The following is a 15,821-nucleotide window of genomic DNA, read 5'->3' as shown; positions in this document are numbered from 1 at the left end:
AGCCGAACAATTTCCTTTAACATCAGGTAAGCTTTGTACAAGTTTTATACACAGACTCGATTTATGATTTTTCGGTCTCAAATATTTAGCTGCAAATTTGTTTACTGTGTTCTTCACCAAATCTTTGTTTTTCTTTTTAATAGTGTTTGTGAATGACTATCAGAGTTCGCCATTTAACAATGGCACGATTCCAAAACAAAAACGACTGCAAAGGATCTCGGATGGAAATGGGCCTTTAACATTATAATTCGATATTTACATTATAATATATAAATAGACTAATTCTTTTGTTTAACTTCACTATTAGTTGAACCAGTAGCTTTTATGTAATGATATTGTATATAAGCCTTGAAAAATGGAAGAAATTAGCAGAAAGTAAAACCAATCTTGGGAATAAAATCAATAACGTATGTAATGAAATCAAGAAAAATGATATCAGCCGTAAGGTAAGTCACAAAACATATTCAGAAATGTTTGAACCAATAACTAGCAAATTAGATGAAGTTATTGGTATTAATCAACCACCAATTAGAAAACGACAAAGGAAAAAAGCTCAAACTCCAGACATCAATTATTACCCAGAAGTGGATCCATTTGAAGATAAGGATGTGAAGGGACTTTTTGATGAACCAGTTTTACCACAAAATGATAAACAGATTGTACCCACACCACCATCATATGAAGACATTTTTGGTGATAAAGAGCTTTATGTTGATCCACAATACTTTAAAGAACCTTCAGATGAATTAACTCCTCAATATGATGAAGATGAAGTTCCAGATTATGAAATAGATGATGATGTGAATAAAGACATTCTAATTGAATTAGGACTTCTAGATTACGAAAATGTTGAGAAGGTTTTTAATCAAGAAATAATGAATCCAAAAGGAACCAAAACTTATCTCCGAAAGGTTATCAATCAGGTGGTTACTGGGAGAAATCAACTTAAGGTTCAAAAGCACAAATAACCTTTAATTTAAAAAAAGGGAACATATCTTCAGCAGAAGGACAAGTATTAACCAAACAAATTAATGATGCAAGACAAGTATCAAATCAGTATATAAAACATTACGAAAAAAGATATTCTCAAACAATGTCAGGAAGTGGTTTAAGAAGAAAACAAAAAGGAGCTAATGTTATGTTTTTTAATGATCTCAAACAGCTTTTGAATAACCTTGAACTTATCATTGGTGAAATGACACCTGGCAATACAAGTATCCTAATGAGAACACAGGTCAGGCCATTCTTGATACTCTTCTGAGGATGTCAATTATCAATAAGAACCACTACAACAAAGTTGTAAAGAATTATTTTAAGATATGATGTAGTTATAATATATAATGGAAAGAGAAATGGTTCTGACCTCTTACAAAAACGAATATGGAAAACCAGCAGATTTTACAATTAATTTGGTTCAACCTATGACTCTCAGAGACAATTATGAGTATGTTATTGGCCTTAACAGAGTCATAAACATGAGTTTCACATGGTTCAATGTTAACAGTTTACTAAATAACCATAAGCTTAAATATAGTAAAGATAACGGTACAACTTTCACTGAAATCACTCTTCTAGCTGGTGTATGGAATTATACCAATTTCAATGATTCCATTAAATCTCAAACGAAAGTTAATAACTCTTATCCCATTACATTAGAATTTGATGATACAATTTTTCGAGTGGAAATAACACTAGCCAATAATTATGAGCTTGATCTTAAAGGTAGTAATTTTAATGAGCTTATTGGTTTTGAAAAAGTTGTTCTAAGTTCTGGAACCCATGTTGGTCCAAAAATTCCCAATTTATCTTAAGACACTGATCTTCAAAACGTTCATTGTAATCTCATTGACGAGAGTATGGTAGATGGTCAAGAAACAGACATAGTCTACAGCTTTAGTACAAGTGTACTTAAACCATCCTACAGTTTCACTCTTGCACCACAAAGAGTCACTTATAGTCCAGTTAACAAAAAAAATATCAAGCATTCTCATCTATATCTCTGATGGAAAACGAAGAAGTATTGATTTAAATGGACAAGACAGCTTTTTCATTGCTATGAAAACCAATAAACTAAGTTAATATAACTGATTAATATAATGAGATCTATTGAGTTCAAAAAGATTTATCATCTAAAATTAGGCTGTTTTGTCTATAAACACAAGGGATCTGGCACAGTGATTGATAAATTGTTTAAAACAACAAACGCTGTTGCATCAGCTGTCATTAAAAATGTAGCCAAACCAGTTGCTAAAATAGCTCTTGAACAATTATTACAAACGTACAGACTCGCATAATCACTTGTTGAATTTGTCTTCGCATCCATCTCACGTGAAGAATTCCATTCCTTTTTCTTAGTCTCCTAGACTTCATCGTTTATGTGGTGTGGACTCTGATTTCCACCACAAATCAGATTTAATGTGCCAGTTTTTAGACAAACGTGGTTACCTTGAATCTGTCGTTCAAGCGGGTTACCACCGTGTCCAACTTATTGATCGACATTCAGCACTACAAACGTAACAAAAGGAAGATTCCGACCTCATTCCATTCACTTTCACGTTTCACCCTCAAAACCAGTCAGTTAAATCCATCATTCTTAAAGACTTTAAATTACTTCAAAATGATCCAGAGACAAGCACTATCTTTTCGCAGCCTCTGCTCATTTCATTCAAATATGACAAAAACATAGGCAATTTTTTGGTCACAGGTTCTTTTCAGACTAATGACCAACCAGGCACTTTTAAATGGGCTCGTGCACGATGCAAAACATGCCCTTTCATTCACAACACTGAGAAAATATTGGGACCCAAACGATCCATTAAGATCACCAATCACTTCACATGCACCTCCACCGATGTAATTTATTGCAGAACTTGCACTTATTGCAAAAAGATTTACATCGGCGAAACAGGCAGAAGACTAGGTGACTGATTCCGAGAACACCTTCACAACGTAGAAAGGAATGACAAGGGCACATCGAAACCAGTTGCTATTCATTTTAATTTACCTAATCATTCTAAGCAACATATGGCAATCTGTCGTCTTTCCTTACACTTAGATAGCACGGAAAGACGTAAAACTCTTGAACAAAGCTCATCTTTCAAACCGGCAGTCTAAATCCCACAGGTATCAACAAACGCTTTTCATTCCACTAATTTATTTGTGTTTTTCTCGTTGCCATGTTCCCACCAATCACGTAGCTCTATTTTCTGCCTTTAAAAGCACACACAACCCACAATTCCTCTATTCACTCTGACGAAGGGCTAACGCTCGAAACGTCAGCTTTTCCAATCGGAACGGTGGCTAATTTACCATTTCAACTTTGTTGATATATTGAAATTATAACATGGTTAGATATTCTAGTCTTCTCAGATAGGGACGAATAAATGGAGGTCCCATCTCCTGCAGACGTTAATTTCCCACGCATGAGATTACTGTGTGATGGATATCCTTCCCTGGGGTGGGATGGATGGGTTTCCACATTTGCATTTTATTTAACCACATATCACTCATACGTAATATGTGGTTAAATAAAATTACTTTACAATTATCCTGGAAAAACTACCCCATGACAACCCCAAATGGAAATTCCAGGAGTTGAGAGTAGCTATTGTAAGGGAACTTCAAATCCTTGAAGCATGGGCCCAACTTAATGACACCCCTTAAAGAGTCACCCCTACAACTACTGTTTCTTTCCTCACTTAAAAACAAGAAAAACAGTCTCATTCCGGGAAATCTAGCAAGCCAGAATCCAGAAAATGTTTGTACTGCAAGGGTCCCCTCCTACAGTTGTCAAGTAGTCAATGATGCTCAAGAGAGATAAGCAAGGGTTAAGACTCTCGGACATTGTTTCAACTGTTTGGGGAAACACAACAGTTGAAACAAAGTCCGAGAGTGTGTCAGTCAAAATTCTGCTGCCAGAAATGTAAAGGGAAACATCACACAAGTCTATGCTTGGACCCTACTGATACTGCCACCAGACCTCAGACCACAACTGATACTGCTGCTCCCACTCACAGTCCTTACACTTCTTTGTTAGAGCCACCCTTCCAAGTACATGCCTCTCTCCCACCAATCGATAAAACAAATTTCCCAGTCAACAGTGGCCAAATCTCACTCTTGAAAATTGCCACAGCAACTATTACCCATAACCATACTCAATGTGAAGCTAACATCCTTTCGATGAGGGCACACAGGGCTCCTTTATCACACAGACCTTGGCTGATCAACTTGGCATACGTTACACAGAGTGAATCTATTTTTTTCTCTGCTTTTGGTGCACACAATCCAACATCAATATTATCACCACCAATGGGGAACACATACCGGCATGTGTTGTTGTAATTGACCAAATCGCCACACCACTTCAGAACCGTTTTCGGCAGCAGGTCCGAACCATACCCTACCTAAGAGGTCTTCAAATTGCCCACCTGTGACGTCAGACGAGAATTTTGAAATCTCACTCCTAATTTGGTGCAGATCGCTATTGGAATATAGTGAAGGACACAGTCATCCATGGTCAAGGCCCAACTGCTGTAGAATCAAAGCTCAGTTACCGTTAAGGATAGTCAAATCAAATTCGACTTAGGCTGAATGAATCGTTTATTTGTTACAAATTACTTTACTTACGGATGTGGTTATGTTGTTGTCTATTTTCTATTACCATATTTTATTGGCTATAAGCCGAGCCTGGCTATGAGCCAAGACCCTAAACTATTAACTCTTAAACTTAATATGATCGTCTTCAAACATAAACACAAAACATTCAGCTAAGCGGAGACCCAGTTCTTAAAACTGAAAAACTTTAATCACATTTAGCTTTTAAAATCTGTTAAAATCAAATGAAAGAATGGGTTAATTATCCAAAAGCACAGGCAATTCACTTGAAAAGCAAGGTGTCATGAATATTTAACAAAACCTAGGCCTACCTCTCGGGAAACATCTGTATCAGTATTGTTACCTATTTAATACAATGGCTAAGAATAACAACAAATCACAGTAAGTAAGCTGAATTTAATGTGATCTGATCAAATGAATAAAATTGAATTCACGGCTTGATCCTATGAACATTCTGAGTTCAGAGACCTGTCTTTAACAATCCTTTGTTGATAGTCATTCATTGTCAATCCCTTATCATGCCAAAAGCCCATCGTACATCATACAATCTAACATTCAAACTTAAAATAGTCGCTGAAGCAGAAGCCGTCGAGAACAACTCGGAGATCGCGAGGGAATACAGCAGCAGTGAGTCAATGGTTCGTTGCTGGAGAAAAGACCAAGAAAAGCTCTTCAATGGTGAAATTAAACTGTCCGCAAAACGTAAAATGATGGGCTGTTTTACACCAAAGTATCCCGAGATGGTTTAAAGACTGCTGGAAGGGTTTTCCAAGCAGTGAAGTCAAGGTGAGAATCATGTGACAAGTTTGTTTACACATCCGTGGGAACAGAACATTCTCATTGGTCAGTTTTTGGTGTTGTCAAAACATTAGTATTATTGCTTATCTGTTCTGTCTTTCCTTCGTTTTAGGAATTGCTGTCAGTGGACTGATGTTGCGTTTGAAGGCGAAAGAATTCTGCAATGATCCCGCATTCAAAGCATGTGTAGGCTGGTACATAAACTGGAAGCGACGCCATTCCATCACTCTTCCAAATAAAGACCACCATCGTCCAGTGTCTGCCAAATGATCTCGAAGAGCAAAAAGTAAAATTCCACCAGTTCGTGATCGCAGCTTGTCAGCACCGTGGATACCCTTTGTCCAGAATTTTCAATATGGATGAGACACCAATGCGGTTCAAGATGCCGTCCAGCCGTGCTCTGGGATTCGGTGGCAGCTGAACAGTACCCATGAAATCCTGTGGCGCAGAGAAGAGAAGCTTCACAGTCACGTTGGCGGTCGTTGCTGGTGGCAAAAAGCTTCCACCTAAAGTTATCTTTAAAGGCGTACGAACCCCGAGAGACCTGTTTGTTCCAGACTCAGTTCGTGTTTCATTCCACAAAAAAGGATGGATGGATGAAGCTGGTAAGTTAACAGTTTTGTGTTGTTCATATGCGCTCTTTTTTTCTGTGCTCTTTACTTGTGTTTAAAGCTGCATGCTTTATTGAAGTTTTTAATTAAAGTGAGGTCTAATTGATTGTATTCTTTCTTTCGTTATAGGCGTGAAGGAGTGGATTCCTACCTGCATGCCAAGAAACCCCACTGGTGAGCGATCGCTGTTGGCTTGGGACTCCTTTTGTGCTCATCTTACTGAGTCAGTGAAAGAAGCATTGCAGCCGCGAAGTATCGATGTAGCTGTTATTCCCAGTGGCCTAACTACAAAATCTGTGCATGTAATTAGCGCGTTATGGTTGCTCCTTTATTCCTTGTCTTTTTATATTATTTTGTCATCAATTCTTCTATCATTCAAGCTGCTAACAACTACCATCAGGCAGCTAAGAGTTCCCCTTACATGTTACAAGCAAACCGGAGCCTTTTTACAACTCAAGACCTTTGGTTTCCGAGATTTTATATGATCAGCAGAAACCCACGCGGAAGGAATATTACATGATTCAGTTACGTGGCGGTCAAGATATCTAAACATGGAATCACCATCCTCCATATGCCTGGAAAAGAAGTCTATTTCGACTTAACAATTCACATGGATGTTCAAGTCAATCCAGGCCCAGTTGCAGTTCCAAATTTTGGCCGTCAAACAGCATATTTTATTCACACTCTCCCTACGGATAACTGTCTAAAGCTCGGTTGTTATTCTCACGACCAACTTGTGAGTTTCAGACCAAGCTACTTTTCTACAAAGCGCTTAAATCCTCAGCTCGTCCGTCAACTGAAAGATTTAAATATCTTAAAGCACAGGGGGAAGTCTGGCAGTACAAGAGTAAACAAGGAAGCGACCAAAATACCAATTATTAATAAGGAAAGATTTATCGCACAACATAACCTTAACCAAAGAGCTAATTTGCACTGAACCCTTCAAATGTCAACATTTGCGATCACAGCAAATGTTCTTTTATTCCGGTCTCAGAAAGGCCATGATCTGGCCTCAGAATCTTTCACTCTGAAATATTTCCTATTGATCTCAGCTTAAAGAACTAAATAATCGTGAACGGTTTGATATCATAACAATCTCTGAATCTTGGCTTAATGCCACCATCACATCCACTGAGATCCAACTTGATGGCAACAAACTAATTTGCTCGGATCGTCTGCATAAAAGAGGAGGTGGAATATGTGCTTATGTACATTGTGAGCTCAAGTCCAAGGTACTTAAAGATTTTTCAAGTATTTCAGAGCTTCTTTCAAGATACATTGAAACCAATCTACACCCAAGCCTTGTTGTTGAACAAGCCAATAATCATCCTTGGGGACTTAAATTGCGACGGGCTTGACAGCTCTTGTCACGAGTATGCAGCTATCAAAAGTTTCACACATGAAATGAACCTGCAGCAGTTAATAAAGGAACCGACCAGGATTACGACCACCACCGAGTCACTATTAGATGTCATCTTAGTCTCAGACCCCTCTTATGTTCGTAAGAGTGGTGTCATTAATTTTCCAATTAGTGACCACTTTCCAGTTTACTTTGTGTTGAAACTGAAATCTCCCAAGATCTTTCCTCATTATATAACAGTGCGCAGCTATAAGAACTATGATCCCGAAAATTTCACCTTTGACTTGGCGTCTCATTTTTACTCCTTACTTTCAGTGTTTGCTGCACCTGATGTAAACAGCAAGTTAGACATTTTTAATAATGCTTTTCGCCAAGTACTTGATGCACACGCTCCAAGACAGTCAAGATTCGCAGCTGCCCATGCCCATTTGTCACCAAAGAGATCAAGGATCTTATAAAAATAAGAAACCGTCTTCATCATCGCTTTTTCTTAATGCGCAATGAATTCTACTGGGCAGAATACAAAACCTCCCGCAATATTGTGAAAAAAAAACTCCCTTTGAAGCTGAAAAACATCATACATATCAAGAAGTCCAAAACAATATGAATAATTCGAGATCCATTTGGAAAATGATCAACAACATCATTCCATCGAAAACACAAGAGAAACTTGACCTTAAGAGACCTTAAGACCGTGGCAAATGAATTTAATTCATATTTTTCATCTGTAGGAAGTCGTACGCCTCAAGCTGTTGCAAAGCTGGCATTAGGAAATAATATCATCCCTTCAAACTCATTTACACCAGATCTTATATCATCTTCCAATGATTGCTTCGAGTTCACTCCCGTGAGCATAGAAATTGTGAGGTGCGTCATCTTGTCCTTACCATTAGACAGAGCACCAGGACCCAACAAAACCAAAGCTAGAGTTTTCAAGATGCCCTACAAGTAATACTCGGGCCTATTATTGAGATAATCAACTGCTCACTCAGTACCTCTACTTTTCCATCAGACTTTAAGATCGCTGAGGTCATCCCACTCTTGAAAGAGGGAGATCACAAAGAACCTCTGAACAATCGGCCATTGTCACTACTTAATGTTATGGCTAAAATGTGAGAAAATTGTTCTAGAACAATTTATCACCTACCTAACGTCACGTAACCGTTTGTCATTCCATCAAAGCGGCAATAGGTCATTCCATTCAACTGAGTCCTTGAATATTTATACTACCGATCTAATTTTAGAGGCAATGGACAAAAACAAAATCAGCGCATTAGTCTTACTGAACCTCTCAAAAGCTTTCGACAGTACTTGCCATTATAAGTTACTCCAGAAGCTCTCCGCTGTAGGTGCTTCACCCACCGTAGTTCAGTGGTTCCGCAGCTACCTTTCAGATCAGATCCAATCAGTGCATATAGATTCTGTGTTATCAGATCCATTACCAATCACACACGGAGTCCCCCAGGGAGTGATTCTTTCACCGCTCCTCTCCTGTATTTATTTAAATCTGCCAAACGCTACTCAATTCTGCCAGCTTGAGTCATATGTCGATGACTCTGAAGTTTTGCTATCTTTTCCTGTAGCTAATGTCATTAACGCTAAGTTCAAGCTCGAAGAGGATTTGCGTAATGTTGCCAACTGGTGTTGCGCAAATGATTTGTTAATAAACCCTGGGAAAACGAAGTTCATGTTGATTGCCACTAAGCAAATGATAAGTAAACATTCTGTTAATGTTACTATTTCATTTATTGGAAGGACTCTCACCGCCGTCGAATCGGCAAGAGATCTAGGAGTATACATAGATTCACATCTGACCTATGACACTCATATCTCCCACCTAGTCTCTTCTTGCTTGATACTGTTTCGATAGAGAGACTTTGGTTTTAATTATTACATCTCTTGTCTTTAGCAAAATGTTCTACTGTTCATCCGTGTGGTCTAATACCTCATCAAAGAACATACAAAAGTTGCAACTTATCCAGAATTTCGCCTGCAAAATCATCTGTGGCGCTCGGATATTTGACCATGTAACACCATTACTGTATGAACTTAACTGGCTTTCAGTTGACAAAATACTCAAATTCAGAGACGCTGTTATAGCTTATAAGTGCATCAACAATTTAGCTCCTGGATATCTATGTGCTAAGTTTAAAAAACGATCTTCTGTACATAATCGCATAACTCGTAATAATGAGAAGATTGACATTCCATTATTCAGATGAGTTACTGGCCAAAGGTCCTTTGCCTATAGAGCAGTATCTCTGTGGAACATGTTAGACAAAGACCTAAGAAATGTTACATCTTTAAAGGCCTTTAAGAAAGTTCTGAAACTTGCCATGAACAAATGATCAAGTGACAGAATTTAGAATTTAACAATACCTTGTCAGATATAGTTAGCATTCATATTTGTAAATAGGTACTGAAAAACATTCTTTTGGGAGTATTTATCATTGAGGTTTAAAGTTTAAAGTTTACAGTTCTCCAGCCCTTAGACAAGCGTCTAAATAAGCCCTTCAAGGAGAATATGAGAAGAAAGTACCTGTCGTGGATGGTAACTGGCCCCTTCGAGTTTACTCCTGCTGGGAAAAAGAAAGTGCCATCAAGAAACCTCGTTCTACGTTGGATAAAGCAGTCTTGGAGGGAGATCCCGGAGGAGATGGTGAGGAAATCATTTCTTAGTTGCGGCATATCCAATGTGCTTGACGGCACTGAGGATGATGCTATCTATGAAGAGGGGCAAGACACTGATGCCCAAGAAGATGAGATGGACGAAGAATTTGATACGGAAAGCGAAGATGAGCCATAAGCTGACATCCTCGAACGTGCAGTTCATGACAGAAAACAAACGGCTCCTTTAGGAGCCACCACATATTAAAAGTTAATGACCAACAACTCTTGCTTTTTTGTTCATGTCTTTTGCTCGGCTTGTATGCAAATATATGCTTATTTATCTTAGTTTTATTAAGTCCATTATTTTTGTTCAGGTTAAACCTCTCAGCTATAAGCCGAAACCCCCTCTTACAAGTCAGATTTTAAATTAAGTGAACACAGACGGGCGACGAGGAAAGGTGATGTCAGCAATCACATTGCTGAACACCATCGACTTACAAACCACAACATTGACTGGGACTCTGCGCAATGCCTAACCTACAGCACTGACTATTTTCAACGACTGACTCTGGAAAGCTGGTTTACTAACTTAGAACAGACTCCCCTAAACAGATGTCAACAACTACCCGCCCCATACAAACGACTCATTCACGACATAAACATCACAAACGACCGAAAAAGAACCTAGCTTTACCGACAGACCGAAACAGACCAATCACGACCGACTTACGTCACTTGAGTCTTACAGCCAATAACATCACGGCAAAACCAACCGATCATTTCACATGAACTGGAATAAGAACATTCTACTGACAACAATCATTCACTTGACTCTGATGATGACTTCCCCACAGGTTGTCGAAACGTCAGTCACTGCCACCGACAACAGTCCTTCTCAGGACTACACTCACCCGGACGATCAGACTACACCTTCACACTTAATTGAAGATTGTTGATAGAAACACTACTGTGAGACTTTGTAGACCAATATATTGCGTGGTAAGCCAGCAGGAATAGCGTAAGGCTGGAGCAAAGAAAACTGCGACCAGTCGCCATGTTTGTCAATAATTGTTTGAATGTAGGCATGTATGACGTGATTTTGTCTGAAACTCTTATGAGAATGCTATTTAAGTAACAAGAACAATGATGTTAGGCCTCATTTGCATATGTAGTGAAAGGGTTCAAATTACAGTAAAGCCCTAGAGTATTACCAAAACCTCCTTCAATACAGTGGTATTGGTTTAGACTAATGGTTATGTTTTAGTGTCTCAAAACATTGTCCCAGTATTACAGCTTCTAATATTTACTTTCTCAGCTGTTAGTACCTAGTTGTGCCAAAAGAATATAATGAAGAATGGAAGAAATACTGTCAGTTAGGTTTTTGGTATATTGGTATGCCACTTTAGGATCTTGAGCGGACTAAAAACACTCAGAATCTCTTTAAGATAGGTTCCTACTGCAAGGCAGTTAAGAAATGCGGCACAAATTAAGGGTCATGTGGCTAAAGAGATCAATTAAAGGTAACAAAATTGCAATTATGTATTTCCATTTATTATAATTCCACACCCAGGCACACAAAATGAAGCATGGAGAAGTAGAGGCCCAAGAAAGCCTTTGCATCAAGTTCAATACAAGGTGATCAAGGAGGTCACCTGACAGTGTATTACAATTTGTTCTTAACAGAATCCAAGTTGTTAGAGATCTCAAGTGCTGGATTGTTGAGGATGACCACTTAAGTTAACATAAGCCAAAAGGATCCTTCTTTAGAGCTTTACCATGGACAGGAAACATGAGATAGGGCAAGAGAATGAATGATTTTCTTTTTAGGCCATCTATGTGCATATCTGCAGCAGTCTTGCTAAAGAACATATTTCCATGTACAAGAGTAAAGCAATTGATAATTACTACCAAGTTGTACAATTTAGGGATAATTTGAGTATCAATCAGTTTGCACGAACCATTCTGTTAAGTATCCTTAATTCATAGCAAGAAGCAACTACAATCTTCATTCAGCAATGACGGAAGTACCAGTAATCTATCTTACTACTTTAATAGTTATTAAAAAATTGATATCTTATAAGCACTGATTTCATAAAAAATGTGGTACACTTTTTCATTGATCTTCCCCTCTGAAAATTCATTCATATTGTTCCATCATAATGTTAGTGAATATTGTGTCCCACATCTTGCCTTATATATAATTGTTTTTTACAGCTACACGACTCTTATGCACACATGGTGTATGCTGACCAGGATACTTACAACTTCATGAGCCATTTTCCTTTCAAATCAAGTTGTTAAAAGGGGAGTATTATCCTACAGATTTTGACATTTTACCATTACTTCAGAAAAACATCAAGCACCAACTGAAGCACCATCTTCCATCAGCTTTCTTCCTATGCATGAAGGCCACTCGGAACTGTCTGTCATTGTGATTGTGTACAAAGGAGGAAATTTGGTTTTTGACAACTTTGATTTCAAGTTAACAGGCACCCAGTATGACTGAAGAGCATCCTACATGTACATTGTATAGATTTCCAGTGGGTTGCACACTTGTTAACCATGCTTCAGGAAACCACTGGTGTTTAGCAGCCACTCTAATCATTGCTTGAGCATATTTAGTGGCTCATAAAAGAGCATTCATATCCATAAGCAACGCCTATATTTCTTGCTGTAAGTGGTATTAAATCTTCTCCAATAAGAGACCTCTTAATCTGCAGGGAATCTCCATTCTGGTGCAGACCTGTTTACAGTTTCTACCACAGCTCGACTTGTAAACAGCAGTTCACCTCAAGAGAAAACATACCACACTCTCAAGAAATTTGCGACGAAAGGGAAAACTTGTGTGTCCATATCGAGTATCCAGCTACTAGGCTGGAACAACCCAACAAACAAACTGTTGTTCAATAAATCATTCTCGGCTTTCAATGTTAGCGAGTTGCCATGGGCATTCATTCAATTTTGTGACCAATAAATAAGTTTCTCATCACTCCACTTTTAATTTCTTTCCAAAAACTTTTTTAAACTTTTTCTTAAACTTGGCTTGCAGCTTGTCAATTACTGCTGCCACTCAACTATTGCCCCCAATGTACCAGTGTTTGCAATATGTTTTACATTTAAAATTTGAAAAGTTAGGTAAGTTTTTTGTGGCAAAATCCATTAGCTAAAAATTTGCAACCCATTTTTCTCGTTTAGTTGTTATAATGATATGACAGATACAAAAATAAATGTAAGGCTAGAGGTTGTCATTTTATGTTGTTCAAGGAAAGACAGTCTTTCCAATCTCCTGTTACACGACCCCTCTTGTGTAACTTAGTGCCACTAACAAAGTCAGTACTTTGATTTGGCCACTCTCCCAAGAGTGTTGTTCTTTTAAGGTTAATGACAGTTTTTACGATTTTTAATACCATTAAAGGTGTTAGAATAAATTAATTCCACTTCATTTTATATAATTATCTTCTTTTAATAAAATTAACATCGAGTCTGTATATGTATGTTACAAAGATACTATTGCAATATTCTATAACACAAAACCAGATGCAGGTAAGTGCACACCCTACAGTCAAAAGAGCATTTTGATCAACAGAAATGTTAGTTTTTGGTTACAGCAGGGCTTACAGCAGCTGTGGTATATGATCTTAGAATGAAAGAAATCTCAAGTAGCTCTAGAAGTAAATTTTTATGACCAGACCTCCCTTAAGCACACACAATGGTTAAGAGGGAATATGTGCGTGAAATTGCCAATTATACACCACTTTCATAAATGGCTGCCGGATTGATATTCTTTTGTTTAAATTCAAATTAGCCTCACTAGCCTCACTCGAGATAATGCATTCTTTTGAATTTTGAACTGGAGAATGAGGCCAGAAAGGCTAATTTAAATTTAAACAAAAGAATATCAATCTAGCAGCCATTTATAAAAGTGGTCAATACTATCGATCCTTACTTAATTCCAAGAGAAAATGTTGAGGAACTACTTAGCAACCTCTTTAAAGCAGAAATTTCTCAGGAAGAAAAGACCACACAATGAATTAGATGGCCACTTTATTCATTCTTCCCCTTGTTGTTGCCAGACCTATGCATTATGGAGAAATCTAATGTCTAAGCATGATGGTCTACACAATCAGTAAGTCATATATTAAAATCCACAGAGATTAATCTTTCCAAACTCATGATTTTTGGCACCAGTATCATGTAAGCACTTAAAGCAGGGTTACACAAAGCAGTGCAAGCCTTTGTATGTTGATACTGATGATGATGATGATGATAATGATGATGATAATAATAATAATAATAATAATAATAATAATAATAATAATATCCTGAAAGATGGCACCAACCCAATGTGCAGAATCTGTGGGCAATTTCAAGAATTGACCACCTTGTCTCCAGATGCCCAGAACTTGCCAAGACAGAGTATGTACAAAGACACAACAAAGCTGCAGCTTACCCTCCACTGGATAATATGCAAACACCACAACATCAAAGTGCAAGATAAATACTACAACATGAATCATCTACTGTGACAGAAAACCAAACAGCGACTATACTCTGGGACATGCCAATCCAAACTGATAAAAAGATTAAAGCAAACAGGCCAGACATAGTGGTAAAAGATAAGGAGGAGAGAACTTATATGCTCATCAATATGTCTATCCCCACAGAAAGGAATACTCCCTTGAAAACAGCAGAAAAACTCTCCAAGTACAAAGATCTTGGGATCGAAATCGAGAAAACATGGGGAATGAAACCAACAACCGTCCCAGTGATCATTGAAGTTCTTGGGCTTGTTAAGAAGGGAATAAAAACCTACATTGGCAAGATCCCAGGCAATATCAGAATAGTAGAGCTACAGAAGACTGTTCTCCTTGTCCATCAAGTAATCCAGCAGACTTATGACTGCCCTAGGCTCATTGATTGAACTCAGCACCATAAGAAAAAAGAGCAAGACTTTGAGGAAATAATAATAATAATAATAAAGAGAAAACACTCAAGTATGGACCGCTTCAATGGGAGATGAAAGCACAGTACAAGGGTTACAAGATCAACTAATACAATGTGATCATAGATGTGTTGGGAGGCTGGAGTGTGGACATAGAAAGATCCCTCAGGATGCTCCTAAGTTCTAGATGTAGAGAAATCTTAAGGCTAATGCAGAGATCGGTCATTTCAAGTACCCTCTGCATCGCCCTGACATTCAAGGTTGCTGTCTAATTGATAGGTTGTAAATAGTTAGCAAAATTGATAGTAACCAGAGGCCAGTCTTTCTAGCAAAGGTTAGGACGTCTTTTTTAAATTAGGTTTTTTTTTTTTTAAGTAAGCTCAGCATCCAGAAAGTTCAGTACTGCAATAATAATAAACACAGGGTCGAAGGGCCTTTTTATCTCTCCATGTTTGCAGATCATGTTCAATGCCAAATCCATAGTTGTTTCAATCATACAGTTACACGAGGTAGGCTTACCAATACCAATGGCATTTCTCATAACTGGATGAATCAGATGGACGAATGTAATGGGGATCAGAAAAAGCTTCCCTTGGTTCGTGTAAAAATAATCAAGATCAAACAAACAATATTCAAAATTTTTCCGCTGTCATTGACACACCAGGAACAGCTGTGATGGGATCGTCAAAAGGCCATTGACAGGTATCTACCCAAGAGAAAGATATCTAAACAGGCACATGCTAATTAGTAGATAGAAAAACTTGCATTTTGTTTTCGTTCAAAATTTTTATTGTTAACATTTCATTCAGTTTGATTCTCTAATGCAAAATACACTTGGGTGTAATGTGAGTAAAGTAGTTGAGTTGTTGCTATTTTCTTTGAGTTA

The 15,821-nt window shown here is 37.9% G+C and overlaps 1 protein-coding gene and 1 long non-coding RNA gene across 2 annotated transcripts in view; one reads left to right on the top strand and one right to left on the bottom strand.

The window, feature by feature from the left end:
- Nucleotides 1-12,027: 12,027 nt before the first annotated feature.
- LOC148722040 (uncharacterized) overlaps nucleotides 12,028-15,821 on the bottom strand; it is an 11,909-nt gene continuing 8,115 nt past the window's right edge. The window contains exon 3 of the long non-coding RNA XR_015992631.1: nucleotides 12,028-12,782. This is a non-coding gene — a long non-coding RNA (uncharacterized LOC148722040). The remainder of the gene's footprint in view (nucleotides 12,783-15,821) is intronic.
- Nucleotides 14,552-14,914, top strand: LOC111329731 (uncharacterized). Its single transcript, XM_022934496.1, has one exon. It carries the CDS (start codon nucleotides 14,552-14,554, stop codon nucleotides 14,912-14,914), a length of 363 nt encoding a protein of 120 aa, XP_022790231.1.

This window comes from Stylophora pistillata, chromosome 10 (assembly GCF_964205215.1).
Source record: "Stylophora pistillata chromosome 10, jaStyPist1.2, whole genome shotgun sequence".
Classification (NCBI taxonomy): Eukaryota; Metazoa; Cnidaria; class Anthozoa; order Scleractinia; family Pocilloporidae; genus Stylophora; species Stylophora pistillata.
Note: the sequence above shows the minus strand (reverse complement) of the source record. Positions and strands in the feature narration are given on the sequence as shown.